The sequence below is a fragment of the Vombatus ursinus genome, unplaced genomic scaffold (genome assembly GCF_900497805.2).
Source record: "Vombatus ursinus unplaced genomic scaffold, bare-nosed wombat genome assembly UNPS02014818.1, whole genome shotgun sequence".
NCBI lineage: Eukaryota > Metazoa > Chordata > Mammalia > Diprotodontia > Vombatidae > Vombatus > Vombatus ursinus.
Window position 1 is genome coordinate 57,128,688 of NW_020954596.1, and position 27,891 is coordinate 57,156,578.

The 27,891-nt window shown below is 34.8% G+C and overlaps 1 protein-coding gene across 11 annotated transcripts in view; it reads right to left on the reverse strand.

Moving 5' to 3' along the window:
* Positions 1 to 27,891, reverse strand: part of FRYL (FRY like transcription coactivator) — a 290,501-nt gene that overhangs the window by 34,823 nt on the left and 227,787 nt on the right. For all 11 annotated transcript variants that reach the window (XM_027835975.1, XM_027835982.1, XM_027835981.1 and 8 more), the window contains 12 exons: positions 27,593 to 27,696; positions 25,035 to 25,220; positions 22,881 to 23,082; positions 21,211 to 21,332; positions 19,786 to 19,976; positions 19,062 to 19,156; positions 16,139 to 16,746; positions 15,170 to 15,267; positions 11,088 to 11,258; positions 9,148 to 9,288; positions 1,347 to 1,544; positions 230 to 391 (listed from right to left, as the gene is read on the reverse strand). In XM_027835975.1, coding sequence (XP_027691776.1) covers positions 230 to 391; positions 1,347 to 1,544; positions 9,148 to 9,288; positions 11,088 to 11,258; positions 15,170 to 15,267; positions 16,139 to 16,746; positions 19,062 to 19,156; positions 19,786 to 19,976; positions 21,211 to 21,332; positions 22,881 to 23,082; positions 25,035 to 25,220; positions 27,593 to 27,696 — 2,278 coding nt within the window. The remainder of the gene's footprint in view (positions 1 to 229; positions 392 to 1,346; positions 1,545 to 9,147; positions 9,289 to 11,087; positions 11,259 to 15,169; positions 15,268 to 16,138; positions 16,747 to 19,061; positions 19,157 to 19,785; positions 19,977 to 21,210; positions 21,333 to 22,880; positions 23,083 to 25,034; positions 25,221 to 27,592; positions 27,697 to 27,891) is intronic.

Consider the following 27,891-nt stretch of genomic DNA (forward strand, 5'->3'; position numbering starts at 1 on the left):
CTGAACTTGCCTCTATGTGTTGTTTCCTTCCAATTAGAGTGTGAGCTCCATGAGAGTACAGACTGTCTTCCCATTTTTTATTTGTATTTCCAGCACTTAGCAGAGTAATCGGTACAGAGTAAACACTTAATAAATTACTCCCTCCCGCCTACTTTCTTCCTTTTTTCTCCCCCCACCCCTTTCTTCCTTCCTTTTCTCTCTACTACTTCCCTCCCTCCCTCTCATATACCTGGGATAACTGTGGTCTCTTCCAGCTAACAGGCACAAGGGCATTTGAATTAGAACCTGATGAAGTTGAAGAGGTACTTCGAGTAACTGCAATGACTTTTGGTTTCCCATTTCTTCCAGCTGCACTATGTTGATCACCATATTTATTTCCAATAATTGGTGTCTATACAAAAAGGGAATAATAAGCTTCACTCAAATAATTCAAAAGAGTAGATGTAAATGGTAGAGAAAATGAAATTTCTGAAAATCAGTCTATGATGATACGTTGTAACTTTCAGATATACAGTAAAGTGAGAAAAAATGTCTTTTAATACATGCTGTTAAATTTTTTTTGTCTTTAAATGAATTCAAAGATGAGTCTTCTAAATACTTAATGAAATCTGAAGAAAAAAATGATCCTTAAGTTTAATAAATCAACTTTAAGTTCTTTGCCATCTCTAACTTACCATCTAAAGATACCTTATATTTGGCTTTGCTGTTTTTTGTAACATGATATGAGTATATCTAATATTCTGGAACTTACTTTGTTGCAAGCAAAACAACAACAACAACAAAAAAAACCCTCACTGTAATAACACACTCAGAAGATACCATAAAGCACAATTCCCCATCTTTACCACTTGTTCATCCCTGTCATCTTTCAGGGCCCATGCAGGGGGATGGTAATGCTCAAAAAGCACATGTATACTCGCTTACACACAACTCTCTCTCACACTTTCTCTCATTAAATAGACAGAAAAAAAAAAACCTACTGCCAAGACTATTATTACATCTTCAGTGCACAGGATTTTAATAGCCTTTTTTTTTCTTTTTGGCTAGGCAATGGGGTGAAGTGACTTGCCCAGGGTCACACAGCTAATAAGTGTCAAGTGTCTGAGGCCAGATTTGAATTCAGGTCTTCTTGATTCCAAGGCCGGTGCTCTCTCCACTGCTCCACTTAGCTGCCCCCAGGATTTTAATAGTCTTAAACAGCACTGTTATGATTCCACTGGGGGAAAACTCCCAAATACACACACACACACACACACACACACACACACACACACACAATTCTGTTGAAAAGACAATGGGTTATATTTTTGTGTTTTCATACAACTCTGATTACATAAAAGAATTACCTCAGATATATCAAAATGAAAATCTAATGTCTTTCCAGGCAACTCCTTGGAGACATTATTAAAAATTTTTGTGAATGATATTTCAGGAGAACCCATATCACTGCCATAACTCTTAGGGATATCGTTAGGGACAACAAGGCTTGCAGACCGGGATACCACCAGTTTTAATATGTTGAGGGCTTCTTTCCAGTATGGACTCTAATAAGAAATAAAAAATACATTAGTTACAACTTTTTTCTTATACCCAGAGGAACAGCCTTGGAAAACACTTCTCTTACAAATTATGTATTTTCTCTTTAAGATAACAGATATGGTGAACAAATATACAAAATGAAAGCTAGATTATTTACTGCTCTTGAAGGATTTCCTAGGGTATAGGAAAAGATCACGATCCTGGCAGAAGTGGGACATTTGGCTCTGCACATACAAAGTACACAAATCTTAAAACAGTCAGACACAATAATGTCATTCATTTAGATGATGTCATTGAGAATGGGATTACTTAATGATTAAATCTTAACTCCTTACCAAAATTCTACTTAAAAAATAGCTAACATTTATATAACACTTACTATGTGCCAAGTACTCTGCTAAGTACTTTACAATAATATCATCTGATCCTCATAACAACCCTGGGAGGTATTTTTATCCCCATTTTACAGAAGAAGAAACTGAGGCAGAAGTTTAAGTGACTTGCCCAGGGTTACGCACTCAATCACTGTCTTGAGGGGGGCAGCTAGGTGGTGCAATGGACAGAATGCAGAGACTGAAGTCAGGAAGACTTATCTTCCTGAGTTCAAATCTGGCCTCAGACACTTTCCAGCTGTGTGACCTTGGGCAAGTCACTTAACCCTGTTTGTCTCAGTTTCTCATATGTAAAATGAGGTGAGAAGGAAATGGCAAACCATTGCTGTATCTTTGCCAAGAAAACTCTAAATGCAGTCGCTAAGTAGGACATAACTAAACAACAACATAACAAAGTGTCTTTAGGCTGTGTTTGTATTTAGGTCTTCTGACTCCAGGCCCAGTGCTTTAGATCAATTTAGCTGCCTCAATTTTTAGCTGGTTTCCAAACAGATGAGATGATTTCTGTACAGATGAAAGGTAAGCATGGACCAGGATGGAACTCTCCATTATTACGTGCAGAATACTGTTATTGTTTGTCCTTCATTCTAGAAGGTGACATCCGGAAGGTGATGTCTTGACTTGAAAGTGAATTGGATTTAAGTGAGTAACGGCTGTGCATCTAGCCTTAATGACTAAATGGGTATTGCCTCAGACGAGCAGGACACTGCAGGATCCCTGCCCTAAAGGAGCTTTATAGCTGCCTTAAATCACCTACTATGTGCAAAGCACATAGTGCATGGGGGCTGAGGCTAGTTACAAAGACAAAAATTAAACAGTGATGGGCTTTAAGGAACCTCACTACTACAGAAAAAGACACTCAAATCATTAAGTATTCTGTGAAACACAAAGACAAATACATTTCCAGTTTGTAAATATCTTCTCTAGTACGCTAAAAAAAAAAGGGGGGGGGGGAGGAAAGAGAAGCACAAAATATGTAAAGGAAGGTAAGGATTTAAGACGGCCCTGCATAAAAAGTGGTCACTTAAAAACTTAGGTTAAGGCAGTAAGGTCCTCTAGTAAATAGCCTTCTAGTCATTGCTTCAGTAAAGGTTCCTGTGAGATAATTCTTGTCCTCCCCTTTTTACACTTGAGGGAAAATGCCATCCTATTCCATCCCACAAGATCTGTGAACTAGGGGGCCTTAGAGGCCTCTTCCACTTCTAAATCCACGTACAATCCCTGTAAGAAAGAGACAACTTTTGTATCTATCTATCTATCTTTCTACACATAGACATATATCTATCAATATATCTGCACAACCACAAATCAACTATGTTATTAATGAGGGAAGAATTTTAGAACCTTATTTTATCTGCAAGAGATTCAAGAAAGTTGGCCTCCTATATTTCAGTATAACACTGAAGAAATATGGTCTTATAGATAATCCTGAGCCCAAGCATAGGGAGAGCTAATGTTTGTTTTCCCAGACCCATTATTGGTAAAAATCCTTTCTAAAGACTTTAATAGGATATCAGGCTGACACAATATATCCAAAATTGGTAAAAATGGAAATTCGTTGCTATAGAATAAAAAAAAAGTATTTAGAATTGAGGGTTCCCTCCCCCCCTTTAGAGCAAACTTTATAAACTATAAACTATAGTTTGATAAACTATATAACAATCACAGGGGAGTATGTATCAAAAGGATGAAATTGAAGTACCAAACCTATGGCATATAAGAGAGCAAATATCTGTATTTATTCCTTCTTTTGAAATTGCATTTTAATTAAGATATTCTTAATAAAATTAGGCTTCAAAATGTTGGGTTGGTGAAGTTACAGAAGAATAAGGCCATAAATTAGGTTAGTGGGTGAAGTTTCTAGACTTTGATCATTCTATACCAATTGCTGAAGCAGTCTGGAAGGATTTTAGACAGATTTTAAAGGAAACTCATAAATTGCTACATACCAATTAAATGAAGGGCTTTCTTGGGTACATCTCAGGAAATTTGAAAATTCACCTAAACTTTAGACCATGAGACCCTTTCTCAGGGTTGATCTAGAACAGGAGCTAGGAACTTTTAAGGGAGAATCATTTTGGTAAGTTTCTTGTAGAGAAGCATCTTATGCATACATTTATAAATACTGAATTAATACTAAAGAGATTTTCAACTGTCCACATTCAAATATTCAAAAGGATTTGTGATCTCTGTACGACTCCTGTCCATGTCCTCCCAGTTTCTACAGAGGTTTCACCCAGTAGACTTAGTCACTTCCTCTTGCCCCTACTATGGTTGTCTGCCTGAAGTCCTTGTTCTTAACCAAACAATCAGACCATCTTCTCCTCCTATTAGAGAAGCCGTCAGTGGCTTGACAACATCCTTTACAGCTGCTCTCCTTCAGAGTTCCTTGTCAGTTGTGTTGCAGGCTGCCTCTACATACACCACAAACTTCTTTGATACACTTAGCATGGAGGCATTTTTAGTTCTTCAGAGGCAGCGTGTTCGGTGTCTTGCTGCCATACAGCAACAGCAATAAAATGTGAGATGAAATGATAGGCCTTTGCTTTCACGGGAAGCTTGGGATTAATAAAAGCTTTGCCATTTTTGGCCCACTTTCCTCCTCCTGTTTTATTTTCTGTGTAGATGGAGAGGCCAAACTCCTCTGAATAATTACAGATTTCTTCTATGAAGATCTATAATGTCTTGGTGCTTAATAAAATCAAGATGTCACCAACAAAAAGGAGCATCTGGAGAACCTCACCATCCATTGGGAATCAGTCTTCAACCTGGACTGTGTATTGAATCTCCTTTATCCCAAGGGCAGACACCTTCAGCTAGCATCCTTCTCCCTGATTTATGTTTAGCCTGATGCTTAGTATCAGAGAATCACTGAACAAGGTTATTTCTAATGTTGTATTTTTCATGGTATTATGAATGACCTTGATGTACAGAAGGAAGATATTTTATTGTAAAACATAGCATTTTGTTCAGTAAAATATATGACAGTTTTAAAAAATATTTTCAAAATTTTCAAAATATTTTTTAAATTTTGGGGCAGCTAGGTGGTGCAGTTGGATAGAGTACCGGCCCTGGATTCAGGAGGACCTGAGTTCAAATATGACCTCAGACACATAATATCACTTACTAGCTGTGTGACCCTGGGCAAGTCACTTAACCCCATTGCCTAGCCAAATATATATATATATATACACATATATATTTTTTAATTTTAAAAAATTAAAAAAAAATTTTTAAATATAATTTTTGAAAATACGAGTCACAACATGATTAACAAGCCTGTTAGTTTATTATTTTGGCTAAGTCATTCATGTACACATAAAGAGCTTTATGTGGAAACTAAGATGCTGATCTTTGAGTCTCTGGAGATTTAAATCACCTCATAATTAAAAACAAAGAAGTCCAAGGGGCTCCAGTTAAAATCAGGATTCCTCAATCACTTTCAGCTCATACAAATAACTGAAAACAGAACATGACTAAGCCAAACCAGGATACCTGGTCATCTCATCTAAAGTGAAATATATAAAAGTGGGTTAAATTATATGATTTCTAAAGTCCTTTCTGGGCACAATACTCTATAACTAAAAAAAATTTCCACTAAATTCTTTCTCCAATGTTTTCAATGTTTCTGGGGATACAAAGACAGCAATGGAATAGTTCCTGCCCTCAAAGAGCTTCCACTCAGGAAAACAACATGTACATGGATAAGTAAGTACAAAACATGTCATAAAAATATACAAAGTAATTTTTTTGGTGGATGGAGGAAACTGAGGATGGAGGAAAAGATCTTCTGTAGGAGATACTTGAGTCCTACAAAGAGCTAGGGGTTCCAAGAGGTGGAGGTGAGGAAGGAAAGAAGTCCAATCACAGAAAATGGTCTATGCAAAGGAATGTAAAGTTTTTTGTGCAATCAGTCTGAAAAAATAAGTTGGAGTCAGACCTCAAAGAGCTTTAAATGCCTAACAATGTAGTTTGTATCTTACTCTAGAGGAACTTGGGAATTGCTCAAGTTTCATAAGCAGAATAGTGCCATAATCACACCTGTACTTTAGGAATAAGGCCCAGAGGTAACTCCGAATTTTAAAAAATGTTTTGGTCAGATGTAATTTCACTGCCAACTTTTATTAATTATACCTCCCCTGTACTTATTGCTTCTCTCTCCACTGATATAACTACCACCCTAGTAGAGGCTCCCATTACCTCTTGTGTGGACATTGTAAAAGACTCTTAATTGGTTTCCCTGCCTCAAGTCTAACCCCTCTCTAGTTCATCCTTTGGCATGTCCTTGTATGCCACAGTGATATTCTTAAAGCACACATTTGACTATGCCATTCTCAATCTCAATAACCTCCAGCGGTTCCCTTATAAACTTCATTGCCAAATACAAATGTTACTGACATTTAAAGTATTTTATAAATTGCCTTCAGCCTAACTTTCCCAATCTTATCACAAACATTATGTTCTACTAAAACTGACCTTTTTCCTGTTTCCAACACAACATTTCAGATGTCTTGTCTCCACACCTTTGCACAGGCTATCCCCCCATGCTTATTTCAAGCAGTCACTCAAGAAGTATTTATCAAGAGACAATTATTTATGAGGATCTGTGCTACATGTGAGGGATACATACAAAGATTGAAACAATCCTTACTCAGAAGGAATTTATAGTCTATTGAGGGAGACAAGTATATATAAAGATATATGTAGCATAAATATAAGGCAAATAAATACAAATATGTACAAAGTAGTTAAATATGAGGTAGTGAGGGAGAGGAAACACTACCAGTTGTGGGAATCATGCATGAATGAATGAAAAATCATTTATTAAGCATTTACTATTTGCAAAGCACTGTGCTAAACACTGGGGATACAAGTAAGAAGAAAGTCCCTGCTCTCATGTAGCTCACATTCTAATGGAGAAGAAAACATATGGTATATGGAAAATTTTAGCTGCAAGGCAGAAGGACAACTTCTGTTGTCTCTGGACTGCAGCAGCAACACAGATGGTAATGCCTTTTCTTTAATGTCACTTCCACCAATAAATTGGTTGGTGATACTGACTTATTTGTTAGTGCTAAGGACTTTGTTAGCAAGAACTCTGTTTTCTGAGTCTTCTCTAGCTCGGGCTAGAGGGTATGCTTCCCAGGTGATGGCTTCAGGGTCTTGGGCCATACCCCTAGCAGGGAACATGGTAGTCAAGAGAGTAGAGCTGGCCTGACTTGCCTAGCATGTGCCATCTCATCTCTTCCTTAGAGGGCCTTGCTACTTCAGAGAGACTGGCTTGCCTGGCCTCTGGGAAGCACTTGGGTTGGCAGTAGGTCAGATGAATGACCTCTGTTTTACATAGGTTACTTCTCTTTTGCAGATGATGGCTTTGGGGTTAAGGGCTGGACTGGAAGCAGAACTGGTGAGTAGTCTGGGGTTGGAGTTGTCACTCCCAGGGCTCCTGTACTCTAAATGTCCTTAACCAACTGATTCCATATGCTTTTTGAGCCGGCGATTCTAATTAGAGTCAATGAAGAAAAAACCCTACACTTTTAAAAAAGCAATGCCATGTAAAAAGAGCTGCAGTGGCACTGAGTCATCCATTTAATCAAGTATGTGCTGGCCCAAGGACGATCACTTAAGTACATGACTGTCAGTAATGAAAATGTCCAGACAATTCAGGAGTCATTATGAGAATGTTATTGTAAATAACCATATTTAACATTAAATAAACTTGTGAATAAGGAGAAAGAAACCTCATTTTGCAGACAAGTAATTAGGCTCTAGGCATTTATGCACAAGCTTTCTGTAAAAAGCCAAAATTTCTCCAGGGACAATACTTCCAACAAATTACATTAAGAATTCTATTCCAAATGTAAAAAAGATTACCAAGGGCATAATTGTGTAAATGGCTGCCATCATCTAAAGAAATGCATTAAAAAACCAGGAACTTACAATTCCAGTGTACTTTTGGAAGGACTTGCAATAAATATTTGATGACAATATTTTTGTTCAAAACAAGAAAAAGAAAACCTTAAGAAGAAATGAGATATTCTTTTGTAAGGAAATATAATTCTTAATGCAATAAATTCCTAATTCTAGAGTCAGGCATGGATTAGGGCTAAAAAAGAAAAGAAAAGAAAAGAAAAGAAACAATTAACTATGCCTTACATTTTACAGAACAGGGAACGCCAGTGAAAGCTCAGGAATTTGGACTATTTGATAGGTTTTTGTTGTTTGGTCATTTCAACTGTGTCCAACTCTTTGTGACCCCATTTCTGGGGTTTTTCTTGGCAAAGATATTGGAGAGGTTTGCCATTTCCTTCTCCAGCTCATTTTTACATATAAGGAACAGAGACAAACAGCGTTAAGTGACTTGCCCAGCTTCACACAGCTAGCAAGTGTCTGAGGCCACATTTGAACTTAGGAAGATAGGTCTTCCTCATCTCAAGCCCAGTGCTTTATCCACTGTGCCACTTAACTACCTTACCTTAATTATAGAATATTTAAAAATACTGTATTAATTTCCATTCAAATGCATATTGGAGGCAGCTAGATGGCTCTGTAGATGGAGCACTGGGACTGGAGTCAGGAAGAACTGAGTTCAAATTCAACCTCAGACACTTATTTGTCAGCTTTGTGACAATGGGCAAATCCCTTAACCTGCTTCCTTCAGTTTCCACATCTGTAAAATGGGAATAATAATAGCATCAACCTCCCAGGGTTGTTGAGAGTGCCAAATGAGATGATATTTGTAAAGTGCTTAGCGTACTATATTTATGTTGCCCATCATCATCATCATCATCATCATCATCATCATCATCATCATATTTGTTACAAGGGTTTTGTTTTTCTTTTTTTTATTGATGGGAGGGTTAGGAGAATGGGAAAATATATTTGTTATATGAAAAATAAAACTTAATTAAAAAAAAAACAGAAAACAGTTTTAGGTTAAAACAATGAGCAACAGCATTTCCCCATACAAATAAGCATATCTGAAAGTGATCTGTAACCTTAAAGGGCCAAATAATTATCTGGTTAAAGTCTGCTTTCTTTGTTAAATTAAACTTATAATGTTGAATACTAATGTATTTAATAAGCTTGTTAATAATTTAAAGGTAAATTTCAGTATAGCCAAAGTCAAATCATAATGAATTCCACATGGTCAAATCTGTTTCCGTACTTGAGACTTAAAATAAACATTTTCTGAGTATCAAATTAGAAGACTCACCTGTACATATTTCCCAATAACCTTTATAATCTCCAAATTAAATTGTTTCACTGGGGCCGCTGAGAGGTCAATATGACTCAGAAGGCTATAAATGATCTGTAGTAAAGACTGCTGCATACTGGACAGCCCTTTTTCTAAAAGCTAAAAATAATGTGAAAAAGTTATACTTTAGTCAGGTTATAAGACAAGTTTCTTTTACTTGACTGAGATTACTGAAAGTACTAGTTTACAATGTGTGAAAACATATATAGCTATAGCTTGTGAAAATTTAAATCAAATAAAAATCATTAAAAGTATAGAATAAAAGTTAAGCTATTTACAATGTGTATGCCTAGGACTGATAAAAATAACAGTATTTAACAATTAAACACTTTTAGATGTTAAAATAAAACATTTATCTCAATTTGGTAATCTGTAGATTTGAGAGCAGGCTATAATAAACCCAGAGGTTTATGCTGGTAGGAAACACTGTTTCTGTTTTAAGTTTCCACATTTTGGAAGAGTACTATGTTACTCCTAAAAAACAGGAGACAACTGGGTTTTGTTTATTTTTGTTCTCACAACCTTTCTTAACATATCCATTTTTAACAACTTTTATCTTTGGCTAAAGTAACAAATCAACATCTTAACTGGGACAACTAAGTGTAATATATGAGGGAGGAGATCAAAAAATAAATATATTGTCATCACATAAAAACATCAGGCACCTAATGAACCTATAAAAGTTGTCAAGCCTTAGAATATACTTTCACCATACCTCAGAAAAACACTTTGGTTCAGGGGTAGTTAGTGGTTTGATAGATAAGGGTCTGTATTGCAGGGCCCCAGGAGGTAGACAGAAGGATCTTGTAAAGCTAACCTAGGATATTTGGTCTTGTTTAAAATGAGCTTCAATATGAGGATTTGCAGAAGCCAATTTGATTCTAGGATAATTCAAGAAGAATCTGGAAGTTGGGAGAGATATATTTGCTTCATCTCTCAGATAATGCCTTTTAAGTGAAACCATATTTCCTATCTTGCTCTACTGAGATTACCATTAAGAAGTAGATATTGGTTGGATTTATAAACTCTGACATACTATGAACTTACCAAACTGAACAGAGCTACTTAGTGTCTGTTTAACTGTGATATGTGAACTACATATCACATATTAACTCTGTTCACATTTATTACTGTCACAGAAATGGTTCATTTTCTAGCAGAGAACACTAGTACATAGAGAAGTTTAGTTCCAGTTACCAATACTACAACTATTTCCTTTTTTGTTCAAATCTTTACTTGTCTATATGTAGCCTTGGATCTGGACACTGACACAGGTTGAAATTCTGGGCTACCAATCAAGACTTTTGAAAAAGGGCCTGATAGTCTTCATTAACTGCAAAAATGAAATTTCTGTTTGATAGATTTTGGTGGTATTCACTATAATGTTAGGGGGCTCCTTGGACAGAATTAAAGGTAGGGGTCTAGACATTTCTGAAAATAAATACATGATACCTTTTATGGTTGATCTAAAGGAAACTTTTTGTCATTTTGAACTAAAATCAGATTTCAAATGTGGAGAATTTATAGTAGCTTTATGATAAACATTTAATAGGAGCCTTTAGATAGCACACATGCCTATAATGGATTAAAGCAGTGAAATTATTAATCTAATTCTCTAACTGAAGACCACTGAAATACTTTGCTGCCATTTTGAAGGTAGAAGAGTTTTTCATATTATTTTCAGGCTAGAAGCCAAATAAACCTTTCTTCTTTCTATTTTAAGAGAAGACAACTTAACAACTTTTTTTTTGCATTCGACTAAGTTACACCTCAAATTAGTTGACTTCGGACAATAAGTACATTAGTTAGATATAAAGGCTGCTAGAAAAACGTATTTAAATAAAAAATTATTCAAATTAAAAAATGATGAGCAGATCAATATTTTAAGGAAAATTTACCTCAGCAAGGTAAGTTACAAGATTAAATGTAGTTTCTGAGAAGGAATCATGTAGATATCGACATACTACATTAATCCAATTTGAGCAGTCCCTGGAATAAGTGTGTGTACTGTATAAACTCATCATGTGAGCCAAATTGACAAGTGTTGGTGATTTTTCTTCTGCACAGACCTGGAAAATAAGTGTATTTCATTCAAAATCAACAACAACAACAACAAAAGACATTAAGTCTAAACTTAAGGCAAATGGTTACATTAATATGTTTAAATTAAAAGGAAGAACAGGTGTGCATTAACATGGTCACAGAAAATCTGGTCTAGTCTAAAACTTCTCAGTTAGATGTTAAAGGAAATAAGCTAATTCTAAGAGTACCTTCATGGGTTTTGACACATCTGAGGAAGTCTAAAGAACTCTCCATTCAGTTCTGAGCTCTGAATTGCAAATCGATCATCTCAGGGCCCCAACCTGCCTGAAAAATCACCTATGATCACAAGCCAAAGTTTCCAGAGTACTCTACTGACAAGACAATGAAGGAAATTTAGTACTTCTGAAACCCACCTGTTACTAGATATAGCTTTAAAGATGTTATGGCAGCATGTCAGGACATTTAGAATACTGTAGGCAGGGAATATGCTACAATAAATTACTGTTTATATCAATTTTTTTTTCTCCATTCAAACCCTATTCTGATGAGTATCAAGGTGTCCCTGGGTTCTAGAATGCTATACCAGCAGAACTAAAGTTCTGTCAAGTCTTACTATATTGAAAAAGGCTCTAAGTATGGGCCTAGTAACTGGCTCTATGTCTGTTATCCATGGACAATCCTAAAAGGACATTACCAGGTTGACTGCAAGTTGATGAATTTTTCAGCCAGAGGAGCTCTCAGAGGTTTTTACATACATGAAGGCATGGAGGGGTTGTAACTATAATGGAGGAAATATCCACACCAATGACATTACAGATCCTTGGAGAATAATAGAGTAGGTCAAATTTATGTAAATTTTTGAATTTTTTAAAGCACTTTCCCCATCAGCAACTTTATAAAGTAGGTAGTGAAAGTGTCATTATCTTCTTTTCACAGATGAGGAAAATGAGGGTCCCAAAGGTGAATTGCCTGGCCCATGATCATGGATGGTGGTACATGTCTATAAAACTTGCTACTAGAGGAGGTAGAGCATGATGGATCACTTGTGCTCCTGAGTTCTGAGTTGCAGGAAGGCTAAAGCCAAATGAATGTTTTCATTATGTGTCAACATGGTTAACCCCCGGGGAGTTAGAAGTAGGGACTACAGAATGGAAAGGTGGGGCTCCAAGCTGCCTAAGAAGGGGCAAACTGGCTCAAATCAGAACTGGAGCAGGACAAAGATTCTGTGCCAATCAGCCCTGGGATAGAGCCTTTTCTAGATTCCTAGCCTTCCTAGGCAAGATAAAGAGACCCAGTCTCAGCTTCCTTCCTCATCTCCAAAAAGAGTCAAGTGATTAATTTATTTAATGATTAAGAAAGCATTTAAAGATCTTATTTTATGCCTTAGGGTCAATAACATCAGTAGGCATTATCAATGAATAGACTCTAGATGTGGTGTATCTAAGAGACTATATTAACCTTATGAAATACCCTAGAAAGTTTTTTAAAAATGACTTTTATTTTCACATATTTCTTAAATATCTATTTTTCATAAAAACAGTGTTCAAAATATTTTTTAAAATATCTGGTATTTGAGCCATCTGATTATTTATGTAAGAGATAAAAGAACATCTGTAATATATGAAAAGAAACCCTACCAAACGCTTTTAAAATGTCACAACTGTGTATTTAAATACTTCAGAATATGAAAAACTTGCTAAAAGAATAAAATTAGGTTCTCTCCTAAGGAAAGACATTGTTAAAATAATAGTTGACATTTAAAATGTCAATAAAGATTGCTCTGTATTACATTTTCTCACTTGATCCTTCCAACCGTCTGGTTAAGGAAATATGATAGGATTATACCTATCTTTTGGATGAGGCTATAAACAATTGTGACTTGCCAGGATGACATGACTTGTATGTGTAGGAGGCAGAATTTAAACCCAAGTCTTCACACACACACACACACACACACACACGCACACACACACGTAAATAAAACAGGGGTTATGTTTTTAGAAATTCATGATTCTCTTTTCTGGAAGCATACGCATACATATATGTCCATATGTACATATTATTTGTACATGTGTGTAAAAGGTATAGAAAACCCATGCATCCAAATATCAATGCCATATGTGTTTGTATGTGTGTATCTATAAGAGGGTTCTATGTTTTATGAAAAAAATAAAAAATTTATCTGTACAAAAGTTGTGACATTTAAAAAACATCATTTTGAAATTAATTTTAGACTCATTGGTACAAAATGTGATTAATAAACTATCTTGTTTGACAATATGAATTTCTTAATAATACTACTAGCTTTTTGCCTACATATGAAGGCCATTCCTAATCAGAGAGCCCCATGCTGAGACCCTGAAGTGCACAGAGACTGCTTAGAAGAAGATGACTTGGGTGAGATTTAAAAATGAAGATATTTGCATAAGAAGTGTTCACAAAATAGCACAAAGACCACTCAAGAGTTATAAAGGAGATAGCAATTAAAGATGCTCATCTACTTCCTGCCGACTAAAAACATTTAGAGAGGAACCTGTTATTCACTACTCAACAGGAAGGAAATAAACATTCTTTATCACAAATAACAGAGAAGCAATATGCATGCTGAGGTTGACTTTTAGTTCAGGAAAATTTTCTTTAATTATTTCACTGATTATAACCAGCATACTGCTTTTCTATTTCCTGTGCATTGCCCTATTATTGAATGATTAGGTTATTATTATTTTTTAAGCCTTCAATTTCTTTTGCAATATTATTATGTGTTTGTGTTATGTTTTACTTTTTTTGTGCTAGTGTAAATTCAGTATACCAGATTCCTTCCATACAGAATTAATTCTGCTTCATTAATATTTTCAATTTCTATAAAGTGTTTACAAGCTGAATGGAATCTTTCCTTGGCGTAGCACAGTCCCTTTTTTCAGGTTATTTAATTTCTTCCTTTACTTTGGGATGAGTATCAATTTGTTTGTATTTATCAGAGAATCTTTAGCTGACGCTGTAACTTATTCAATTATGGATGTCTCTTTTGGATTCCTAATGACATGGACACTTCTATTTTGTTATCTAATATTTGCCAACTAGAGTTGATTTAAAAAAATTATTGTTTTCTGAAACTTATCTTTGTTGGTTTAGTTTGTTTTTAAATTTTAAAGCATGTGCTGCTGATCGTTACTGTTTTCCTCAGCTATTCTCATTTATTTTCAAAAACTTACTGTGGACTTAATTTGTAAATTTCAGGTCTGGGCAGTCCTGCGTAAGACACTGAAAACTTTCTGGACCTCAGGTTCCTCATCTGTAAAATAAGGGGGTTGGACTTGATGGCCTATAATATCCTTTCTAGTTCTGAGTCTGTAATCCTATTTTTCTTACTCTTCCAAGTTTTGGATTAGTAAATTAACCATTGCATTTTAAACCATTTGATAAAACTACTCAACTTGCTATCATGTTTCCCGTCCAACCTCACAGTAGTAAAAAGTCAAAGTGGTAAACTCAAGCCAAGGTTGGGGGGGTCTGATTAGAAACAGAACAAGCTCCCCCTTTCTCATGAATCCCACAGGATTAGAATGTGTGACAGCAAGATGTATAAATATGACGGTACAGCTATTGTTAATTTAGGGACCTTGCGTTCAGACTGACAATGGAAAAAGAAATTAAGAAACTATTCACTACAACTTTCTATCTGCTGATGCCAACACAGAAGGCAAAGCAGCAGTTTTATTACCACCGTTTTTCAATATTTAATTTGGCTTTATCAGTTTGAAATGTTTAGATGTTAATACTACAGTAGAAAGATTTCAGATACCAAAATTTGCATAATAAATATAATGCTTTGTAAAGAGCATTGTGATACTGAAAAAAGCTTATAAAAGTGCTTTAAAAGAAAGACCAGAAGACCTTATAGCGAAAGCTTTCTTTTTTTATCATAATATTTACATACCTTTGCTATTCGACCAGCTGTTTCTTTGCAGAACTGTGTTGGGTTATCAAAATGCTGAATTAAATGAGGCAATAAGCACAGGATGTTTAAGGGAAAACCTATAGACATTTAAAAAAAATCCACACATCAAAGGTTACTGTCCATTTTTGGAGAATAAAAACTAAAACTCAGGTTAATAATACTCCTTTTTCTTCCTGTCTATTTTCAGTTCTTATTTGTCAACTTCAGAAGTTGAAGTCTAAACTTCATATATATTGTAGGGCCCCTTAAACTATCACTACCGTGACTCATTTCATAGGGTTTAGTAGTTTTTATGAAATTTGTTATGATGTTTATGTTTGCTTCTTAAAATTCTGTATATGCAAAAATCATCTGAGAAATGTAAATCAATATTCATTGCTTCTATAGAAAATGAATTACCAGTTGAATGAAATATCTCAAAGAGAAAGGCCATGAGCATCTACATAAGATACTAGTTCTTAACTTCAAAAAACAGCCCAGTACCATCTTGGTACTGGTCAGGCAATGAAGAGGCAGAACATCCTGGACAGACTCATACACATATTAATCAACCATTATCCTGCACACTTACATGCTTGTGCAGTTTTAATTGTTCTCTGCTTTTTCGTGTAAATCTCTGAAACTATGAGTTTTGTTTCCCCAACTATAAATGTTCATTTAGGCCCATATGTGTCCATTTAGGCCCAAATGGCCCCAGAGCACCTTTTTTACAGCACAGGAATTGTAGCAGGTAGGAGAAAATGGTCAAGTCTCTTCATTTTTAAAGCCTCAAATGTATACAGAGATCCTTCATTCAACCTGTTGCAGTGAGTTACCCTAATTCAATATAGCATGTTTAACTATTAACCAAAAATTAGAAAGAAGAAACACTACTAATTTCAACAATAAAGATGAACTTATATCCACTGATTCAAAATAAAGCTACTCGTGCAATATTCTTAACACTACCTGATAATTGGGAAGGATCCACCAAAGTGTATTTGGAGACAGTAATGAGTTTACTGAGGAGGTGGACTGTCATTTCCTGTGTAGATACTGAGGTAAAGCCCTTAAGGAAAAGCTGCTGAAGACCTGGAAAATTATTCCATTTTAATTGACTTTGTACATTTTCAATCTTCTCTCTGCTCTCAGATTTATCCAAAGGCAAGTGAATGAGCAGTTTATTGAGTAGCCTGAGAGCCAGGAGGTATTCATATTCATAATCTGATTCCAGCAAGGATGCTGCTATCCAAAATATGGTGGCCATCAAGTTAGTAGGGTCAGTAGTGGATTGCACATCATTAATTCCTCCCTCTCTCAGAGAGGAAAGGCTTCTAGTCCTTGCTAAACTGCCACCATGATTTATCCGTCCATCCATTATATCCAGTGTGTTACTCCTTCGCCTGTCACCTCTTCGGTCACCAATTAAACTTAGTCTCAAAGAGTTACTTCTTGCATTGCTGTAATAGCTCAAATAATTGCCACTATTAATAGGGCTTGTGCTTAGATTGAGTTGTCCAGTGCTTTTCCTGTTAGCTGCAAACTTGTTTCCCATGACAGGATCATGGTATGAGGTTCTAAAAAACAAAACAAAAAAGGGTATAAGATATGCATGTAAATCATAATTTTGCTTATAGTCTCAAAATCTACATTAGAAAGAACAATATGTATCTACAAAGATAAATGTTTGCTTAAGGATGTTAAATTCCTTCATATCAAGAAAAACATTTTCCCAAAGCATGAAAACAGGGCAGAAGGGATAAAAGGTTGACACTGGAGTTAAGATGAGCTGGGAAGAAGGCCTGCCTTTCACACATCCTGGCTCAATGACCATGGGTAGGTCATTTAAACCCTCAGTGCTCTGAACAACCCTCTAAGTTACAAATTATGGCAGCTAGGTGGCAAAACTGGATTTGGACTCAGGAAAACCAGAGTTTGAATCTTGCCTCAGATATTACTAGTTGTGTGGTCCCAGGCCTGAGCAAATCAACTGCTCTCAGTCTCAGATTCGTCTTCTACAAAATGGGGATAATGATAACACCTACCTAACAGGATTGTTGTGAAGATAAAATGAGATGTATGTATGTAATATAATACTTATAAATCTTAAAACACTATATGAATGCTGTCATGATTATTATTGTTACTAGCAGTAGTGGCAAAAAATCTGCATTAATTGAGATAGTGTCCTAACAAAAAGTTACCCAAACTAATGAATCAAGAACAGATTCTTCAAAATGGAGAGAAAGGTGCCTTTTCTCTTCTCCTCTAGTATCACTTTTCTTGGCCTGGGCTTATGTTTGGCTCAGGGAGAAATTTCTTCTTATTTTTTCTGCAACAGGATGATACTTAATCACATTATTTAAAAACTAGAATGTCACTTTGTATATATGACCAACTTTGTCCTCAGCCTGAATCTTATTAGGTCTACTATCACTAGGCAGCACTAAGTGACCTAATTGTAGCTTATTCTACAAACCCAATTAATATTTTCTTTAAATTCTTTTTTTTCAGACTTTCCTATTTTTATTGATGACACCAACATTCTCTAGACATCAACACTCAAAATCCCAATAATAACTTTGACTCCCTCCACCCATTTCTCAAATGTAAATCAAATTCCTCCTAATTCTAATTCCTAATGGGTCTCAATCCAACCCTCTGTTAAGTTCTGCTACAGCCCTACTTTAGGACTGAATTACTTTTTGCCAAAATTGGTACAATAGCCTCCCTACCTCTAGTTTCTCCCCACTTCAAATCCCTCCTACACATCACTGCCAAATTAATCTCATCAATCCTTCTAAAAAGGAAAAAAAGAAAAAAAGCTCTTCCCTGCTTGTTAAATTAAGTCGAAACTGTGGCAGAGGAAAGATGTAGTGACTTAAGGAAACAAAGGTTCAAGCTTCTGAGCGTACTGCCTTATTAAGCAATGCATGCCAATTGTATAACAAATCAGGACCAGGCCTCCTTAGCTTGACCATGGACCCAAAATACAGGAGGATACAGATTTTTATGCATTAAACACAATTAATCACATAAGATCAAATAATTAAAAGAAAAACTTAATCAGGGTGTAAATTAGGTAATCTGATTTCTAATTGCAAAAAGGATTAAGGACTTTCCGAGTTGGGAGAGAATGAACAAGAACAATTCCCTGAAGTCAGAAAAAGAGAAGGTTGGCATCTCTGGTCTTCCAAACTGTCTTCCCAGCTTCACTTCACTCCCATATTTCTCTACATGAAACCCATCTTATAGGTTATTATTCCATGCTTTTCCTCCTCTGGGGACTTACTTCTGTCCTGTATTAGGAGTAAAGAACCTACAAGAGTTTTCAGGCTTTTTTGCAGGGCACTGAGGAGTGGATCAGGAAATCTTTTTTCTTAATCCAAATTTCTCTTTCACTCAGTGCAGGAGACTACTGCTATTACTATATACTATAAAAACGCTTATTTACAAAGCTCTATTTCCAGACAAAATATTTCATTTATAAAATTACATTTCAGAAGTACTATATTAAAGGACTATATAGAATTATTCTAAACTTGGAAATGAACAATTTTACTGTAGAAGGGAAAATATAAAAAAAAAATCAGTAACTGAGAACTATCCTTTGATTTCCTAATTTTTTTTCAAATGATTAATTCTACTATTAAATGAATCATTAAAACATCCTTTTACCTGTTGTAGACACACACATATTCAGGCACATATCTATACATGAGGCCTGCACAACATATTAGATTAGAAGTTATGACAATTTTTAAAAAATCGTTTATATTAAATATTAAACAAAAATACAATTAATTATTTTATGTAATATTTCTCATAAAATAAAAATGAGCAGTGTGTTTATGATTTTTATATGTAAAATTATTGGATGATAAATTCTTACTTAGAAAGGGCAGAAAGAAGATCATAATGCTTCATGGTTTCTGCCAACGTATCAATTGAAGACTCCAAAGTGAGAAGGAGTTCTATCACAAAACCCTGGAAGAGGACATAAGTTTTTGAATATATTATGCTATGAAAGAAGTAATCGCAATGAAATATTAAGACAGAAAAGTATAAACATCACAAAGTAGGGAAAATTTAGTTTTAAAAATAATTTAGATTTTCTTGAACAGCATGCTCTCTACAGATATAAAAATCTATCAAGCCGATGGCATAAATTGACTTTAAAAGCAAGGTAATAAAAGTGTCATTTTAATTGTATGCATGCTGATTTCCTTATTATGCAATGCGTTCCTCAGCTCAGATGTTTCCTGTTATCAGAATATGAAATCTATTCTTCTACAAATTTAAAGAAAAGTCCCTACCTCCCTTTACCCACTCTCCCTGTAATTTTTTTTCAGGATATTAATCAAATAAAATAAAAGCTTCTTCAGAAAGTGTTCCTGACCCAATTAGAGGAGAGAAGATGAGATTTTGTAGGTATATAATCACTTCACCACTTATGGTGTAACATTTCTTGCTGTTATGCTAATATACTGGATCGCGAATTTTAAAAGTGCTATTTGTTTTTTCTACGTTTGATATTCCAATTCCACAAACGCATTATAATATGTTAATTCCCCCATAGCTACTCTACAATAGTGATTAAACTGAGATACATTTACCTGGGCATCTTCTCCTGCATCACCTACAGTTTCTACAAGTCTAGAAAGAACATCTGAAAGTGTATTTGCAGAAAGTGGCTGCTTCAGGGCTCTGAAAATCTGAAAAGATCTCCCAGCATAGTGTCGAGAAGAACAAGAAAGTGCTGTTTGCAAAGCGACTTCACTAAGATGATGCTCCAACTGAAATCTTGCTGTGAAAATAAATGAAACAAATTGTTTTTTTCAAAACTGTCAGTTTAGAATCACAAAGTATTTGTCCTCTTATTTTTCTACCATTAGACTCTTTCAATTATTGTAATTCCCCGAGCAATAAACCTTCAGGTACTTAAATAATTTAAACCATGATTTTAAAAAGAAAAAAGTATTTTAGGATAAAACTAAAATACTAAGAAATTATAAACCTTAATAAAGTTTATTTTGTGTACCTCTAACACAATTCTTTCATGATATACAGTAATGAAAATTACCTATGGATAATGGCATGGTAATTTGACAAATTTTATGTTATGATCAGTCACAAATCAAAGAAGAGAAGTCCTGAATTTTAAATACGTATTTCCTTTGTTTTGAAAAGATGCCTTAATACTCCATTTATTTTTAAGACAATAAATATTGTACATTAAAGTCTATTACTGCTACTAGGTGTAAATTTTTTTTTTTAAAGAAAACTATTTTCGATGCAGGCCTCAGTTATGTCTTAAATTACAGATAACCAAAAAGTGGGCTAACTTTTGATATTAGTACTACCACTAATAGGCATCTATCCCAACGTGGTCAAAGGCAGAGGGAATAGTCTCATATATGCAAAAATATTTGTAGCAGTACTTTTTGATTTACTAAGAAGTAGAAGGAATGTGGCTGGCCATTGATTAGAGAATGACTGAACTACAGTATATGAACATAATGGAATATGCATTAGGCCATTAAAAAATAACAGGAAGAATTCAGAGAAATTTGGGGAAACATATGAACTGACAGAAAGCCAAGTAAGTAGAACTAAGAGAACAATTTACACAATGACAACAACAATGCAAAGGAAAACATTAAAAGATTTGAGAATTCTGATCAATGCAGTGCAGGGACCTATCATGACTGTCATCAATAGGGAACCACTGATAAATCATGCCCTTTGCCTTTTGGAAGAAAGGTGGTGGACCACAGGTGTGGAATAAGGCATACATTTTCAGATATGGGAAATGTGTTGATCTGTTGCTTTATTCTATTTTTTAAAAGAAAGGATCTATGGGTGGCCAGGCATAATTGGGAGATGACAGTAATGTTAAAAGATAAAATGCTAAAACACAAGTGGTATGGTTTTTCTTTTCTTTTTTTTTTAAAGAAAGTAAGTCACCAGTAATTCTAATTTTCAAAACAAGTTCATAACTTAAAAAGTAGGAATTTTATAAAATATTTACTGAAAGATACCTGAGCTTGATTGTTTAAACACAGACACCACATGTTTTAGAAAAACAGTCAACTGCTCAGCACTCTTAATACTGGGGTTCTTGGCAGAAACATCTTCATGGTTCCAAAGAGGCCCTCTTTTTCTGTAAATAAAACATAGAAATAAGTTCCTGTGTTCCTAATGTTGTTGATCCTAAAGTAGTGATTATGTAGCACATTTAACTATTTTCTTCATTCATTATGTAAAAATATTTGGCTTGAGAAAGGTAATTTCATTGATTCCACTGTGATTTTAGTACAATTGTGGGAGTCAGAGGTGGGGAGAGAGTAGTACCCTAGCAGTTTATGACAAGTGGGAAAGGGTCAATCACAAACAGACTCAGTTGCCATTGGCCTTCTCTCTGTTCCTTACACATGACGCTTCATCTAGCACATGTAAATCTTCGTAGTGGATGGTCCACATGCTGGGACATCGTCCTTCCTCACATTCACCTCCCAGAATCCCTGTCTTCCTTTAAGATACAGCTCAGACACCATGAACTACATGAAGCCTTTACTGATAACACAAATTGTTAGAGCCCTCCCTCCCAAACTACCCTGAATTAAACTACCTACTTTGTACCAATCTACTTCATACTGTACATACTAACACATATACTTGTGGCTTCCCCATCTAAAATGAGCACCCCTGCAGAGCAGAGAGTGTTTTATTCTCTGCACTTGTATCGCCAGGACCTAACACACAGTGCCTGGCATATGATAAAGGTTTAATTTACTATCTTGTCCCATCTCTTATTTTGTTGTATTTAACTATCATTTATCTTGTATTTAATGATAAGAAAAAATCTGTCTACGGAGATTAAATCATGTTTCCTTTAATGAAATGATAAAACCTATAAAATCCAACCATTTCCCTCTTTTCCTTATTTACCAAGAAACTCAGGTCTAAATTAAGTATCTAATTGCAGTAACTAATTCATGCCACATATATGGTAATATGTATTCTCTGTCCTATTTAATTTTGTTTCTGACATTAATTAAACAGGGGAAAATGAATCAATGTCTTTGTACCTCACTTTTGTCATCCATCCAAAGCACATGATAAAATGCACTACGGACTAAATCTTACAGGTTAATTGTGAAGAAAATGTCTTTTAAATTGCAAAGCACTATATGAATGTGAGCTAGACTGCTACTTTTAACCTTCCCTTTCTGTGTGTGTTAAATTTTTAAAGTAACCTCAAATCCTTTAGATGAGATAAAAATGGCAAATAACCAAATACTCTATGTTGTTACTTAACATTAGAAATTTTTATTTCCCTGAGTAGATTGCAAATTCCTTACAGTCAAGGACCAATCTTACATGTCCCTAACAATACCTAGCTTTGGATACAGCAGACATTGTAAATGTTTATTAGCTAATGATATGGTTACTGAAAAAGGAATTTTCATCATATGTTATACTCATTCCTCTAATTTCTAGGGGAAATTCCTCTAATTTATCCAGCTCATATGATAAAGTGTTACTGTAATATATCTGTAGGCCAATCATACACTTTTAGAAAAGACTGTAATACATACATACCTGTGTACTTCAAATAAACATTAATCAGCAAACATCAACTGTGGATCAAAATGTGAGTACTATGTAACAAACGCATTTCTATGACGGCAAGAATGGCGAACATTACCTCGAGGTGATGAACTCCATGAGTGCTTTTACTTTTTCATCCTGCTCTACTGAAACGTCTGCCTCATTCAGAAGAGCGGTGTGCAGGTGCGAGATGGCCGAGCTGTTATTTCCTAGGCTGACACTAGAAGAGGTAGAACTGGAGCTAAGCCCTGAGTCTGTCATGGGGGAGGGCTGGTAATCGGGCATAAAGTCGTTAACGCCTGTTGGAAGAAAATCGTCATCAGGAACAACAGAGAAGACTCTCTTCTCATGCTTGAAAAATTCAAGCTGTTAGTTTCTGTTGGGACAACTGGAACATACTCAAAGGTCGATCTGTCTGGGCACATGCTGGAGGTTATATTTGCACCACATTTGCTAAATTAAACTGAGTTCTGAATAACACGGTCTCCATCCAGAATGAAACGCTGAACAACAGGGTGTTACTGCCACCTCCTGGGGAATGTTGACATGGTCAACTCCCCAGAATTCTCGGAAGTTTACCAAATTCAAAGATAAAATAATTTTATTATAATTATATGTTGTGCTACTTTTATTTTATCTAAAATAAATCCATAGTAATTAAAACAATTAAAATATTTTGTGTTGCAAAGCTATGATTTCATAAGAACTTCTGGAGTAGAAAATCCCCCAACCAACGCAGATCAGAAATGGGTCTGTAACTCACAGACTTAGGGTACCTGGGGGCACTGAGGTTTCTTCTATGTCATAGAGGCCGAAAGGATCTACCATGTTTTTGGAATAAAATAAGTGTAACATTATTAAATTAATATTTAATATCATTCATATTTTTTTTTTCACAGAGTAGTTCTGCCCAGAGACATGGGACAGACCTGATCAATTCTTGAAAAACACTTCTAATCTGTAATACTGCTGCTAGATGCATTAAATCCCTGACCCCACTTGGGAAACAACAACAACAACAACAAAACCCCCAAATAAACAACAGGTCTGTAGCTTAACAATCGTTTAGTGTCTGAGGACAGATTTATTCTATACCTCTGGGGACAAAAGGATTTATTACATTTTTGCAATAAAACTTTTAATATAAATTAAAATATGTCTCCATTTAAATCTACTAAGGTTTTTTAAAGAGAATCAATCAAAATATCAAATTTCTCAATAAATTTAAAAGCATCAGTGAACATTAACAATGTATTTGGTATGAGAGGAACTCTAGAAAGTTTTAATTACAAAGTTCTGGGTCATTTTTAGGATTTTTGTTGTATCATTTTGAGAGTCCTAATGAATGGTAAAAGATAATAAAGTCATATTATGAATTCACTAGACATCATAGAAATAAAATTTTGTAAATAAAAACTAGGGATGAAATAAATTTTATGTTAAAGTTTCATTATATCAGGCCCTATTAGTTCAGAATTTGTAAGTCAGAATAATTCTTAATTAATAAAAAGCTTAAAAGAATAAGGCAATTTTAAAAGTCCAACACAAAAAATAAAAGCCACCCAGTTCAGTAAAAACTTCAAATCAAAGGTTCAAAAATGAGGTATCCCTTCAGTGTAAATTTAATCTAAAGGTTAAGGAAGTTATTAGTTCTTTTATCTTTATGATGTTGTGCAATGATGAGTTATTATAAGGTGTAACTGTCACTTCCTTTTGCTTCTTAATACTTATTTCTTACTATTTTACATATATTATATATAATGGTAAAGTAAAATATTAAATACTGTGGTGCTTAATCGGGGCAATGTAGTGCAAAGGATAGATGGTCAGCCAGACTTGTTTTAAATAGATTTGGCTGTGACACATCCGGCAATGTGGCACTGGACAAGTCACTTATCCTCTCAGTGTCCCAGATTCTGAGATTCTGAGTTTCAGATAAATTGCGCTTTTGCACTGGTAGAGGAAGTTCCTCATTTGGAGTTAGTTACATCAGTGGAATCCTAGGTCCAGGCGAAAAATGGCACTTAATTATAACAAAACTAATTTTCTTTAAAAGTATTTGATGATTCCAATTTTTCAGTGTCAAGTTTGCTTTCCCTACTCCAAAATTCCAAACTCATGGGATTTTCCTGAACTTTTAAATTCTGAAAGGAAGTGAGGGGAAGGAGGGTGAGGATCATGAGAAAACAAAAAAGCGAAATCACCACAGACCATGCCCGCCACGTTTTGAAGTAAGTAAAACTTCAATTACCTGTGAAAGTATAGTCTAAATGTGCAGACTGTCTGACAGTAAGCACCCTGGACTCATTAAACTCCTTATTCCTGAGAAGGACCGAAGCAACAGTTCGGACATTACTGGTGGACCCCATTACTATCAATAAATGCAAAAGCAGGCGTTTGCAATGCTCATATACCTCAGGGTGGCAGTGGTCAAACCCTAGAAAAGAAAGCAGACATAATAATCAACCAAGAAAAGAAAACCACTAATTACATACATAATTATATCAATTACCTTCACTACTAAACTCGTTACTTGAAACCTCTACAAAATAAACCTTTAAAAGCATTAAAAACACAAATCACAATTCTTTCAACCTATTATTTTTCAATGTTTTATTAGTGTTTTGTTTGTAATGCCACCTCTAACTAGCAGTTAAAAGTCTAACACATTATTTCCTGGTCTGTTTCCTTCAATGTATACAAACAGGTACAAAAAAATACTTGTACTTTTTAACAGAATTTAAGTAACTTTCAAAAATTCTTTGTTAAGCATAATGTATCTCTTGTAGGAAGATGAAGAACAGCCCTGTAATCAGTGAGAGATGGTGGAGTGGAAAGAACTTAAAGTCAGAAGATGTGGATTTCAGTCCCAATTCTGTCTCTTACTATTTCTGCTACTCCACAAGCCACAGAACTTTCTCAGCTAAATGATTTGGTCTGAAAGGAAGTCAGTAATGGTTTGATGCCAAGTCAGAAGTAGGTCCCCAGTGAAGTGTTCTAGGGTACTTGGGTTTGGGCTATTTTGCATTTTTAATCAATGACTGTGAAAAGGCATAAGTAACATGTTTATCAGCTCACAGAGAACAAAAAGCTGGAAGTGAGAGCTAGCACTGGATGACAGCGAGAGTTAGAAATAAGTTTGAATCTGATAAGATGAATTTTTTTTAAAAAGATATAAAGTCTTGGTTTTAAAGCTTTTATAAGCAATATTTAATTAATGGATTAGGAAAAGCTAATGAAAACTTATTTCTCAGATGAGCAAGACTATTAAAGTACAAGTGGAATAGAATGAATGTTAAAAATATCGTGAAGAAATAGGATCAGAGTGGATTCAAAGAAACCTGGGAAGTCTTGTATGAACTAATACAGAATTAAGAAACAGAAATAGGAGAACAGTCTATATAAAGACTAAAATAATGTAAAGGGAAACTCTGAAAGGCTCCAGAGCTCTGATCAATGCCATGGCTAATAGTTAAGAAAATTGATGATGAAAACATTGCACTTGTCTCATAGCAGAGATTAAAGTTAAAACTCCATGAGTTTAAAGTACAGAATGAGGCATATCTTTTAAGATATGGTCAATGTGTGCATTTGCTTTCCTTGACTAATGTATTTGTTATAAGGGAGGGCTTCTATGGGAGATATTAGTCAAAAGGAAGTGGAAGGTAGTGACAGTGATGCAAAAAAGAAAAAAGCATCACTGAAACATTAAAAAATACATAGGAGATACTGAGAACCAAGACAGCTTTGTAACTATCATGTTAAATTTAATATACACTGGAAAAACCCAACTATGTGACAGAAGTTTATAGTTTCATATATAATACTTTGTGATCTTTATATATTAAAATATTACTATTTATTGATTTTGCAAGTTTGTAGAAAAAAAGAAAAAGGGTCACATGTTTTAAGTTTATTCTATGTTTTTATGCATAAACAAGGAGGCTTATCTGGTTTCATAAGTATTAAATGTATCTGTACCATGTTTTCAGGGAAATAGATTTCATTAATGCAATCAGCATCTTCAATAGCTTATTCAGAGACACAGTAACTTGGACTGGGAAACCAACTACTACCTTCTGTCCACAGAGTATCAGTGTTTCCCCTAAGTCACTAAGAGTTTAGACTGAGACTCACTGAAAGTTCTAGAGGGATTCTTTGGGAAAATAAGAGTGGAGGATGGTACTGGATGTGCTCTTTTCCCCTTGAGAACATTAGAACTTTCGAAAAAAGAAGCTGGGAAAGAAAAAAAAGGGCTACCTTCCTTTAAAAAAGTAGGTTATAAAAATACTTGGTAGGCAATAATGAAAGAATATATGTCAACTACTATTTCTGGAAAATTTGTGACAATATATTCTTCAAAAAAATCTGAAGATTTAAAAAACAGAACTGAGGGAGAGAATATAAATATTTTAAATTATATTTATTTCATAAAATTGTAAAACTGTATGCCTCATGAAATAGTGGCCATTTGGGATCAGATGGTCTTTAAGTTATTCTAAAACTTTTAAGAAAGAAAGTTTTCTAAAAAGAAGCCTTGCCTCCAAGAATACAATTTCTTCTAACAACATTTTCAAGTAAAAAGAGAATGGAAAACATGAAAATGGAGAAAAACAAGATAAATGCATTAGAGTATAATTTTGTACAAAATTTAAAAACTTAAACCAGTTAATATTTGTTGTATATGCTGTGCATGCACGTCTATGTATTGTGTAATTATACTTGTATACATATACACATACATACATATGTACCCACGTATCTGTCATTTTACTGTTGAGAAACATAAGCTAAGAAATGTTGTGTTACCTATAAAAATTGCATGCAGAAGAAGGTGTATATAGCTTCCCCATTCCACCTTCACACTATGATCAATGATCAGGTCAGTCAAAAGGATCACTGCTACGTTACACCTAAGAAAGGCAATGGATACAATTAATACTTTACAGAGCAAACCCAATAACTCCATGAGTTTTGTGAAGGTATGTAAAACATTTCAATAACCTCACTCACAAAATAAATGCAAATTATTAATAAAAAGAAAAGCAAAAGTCACAAAACAATACAAGCAATTATATCACTAAGCTCCCAAATTCTATCATTTGCTA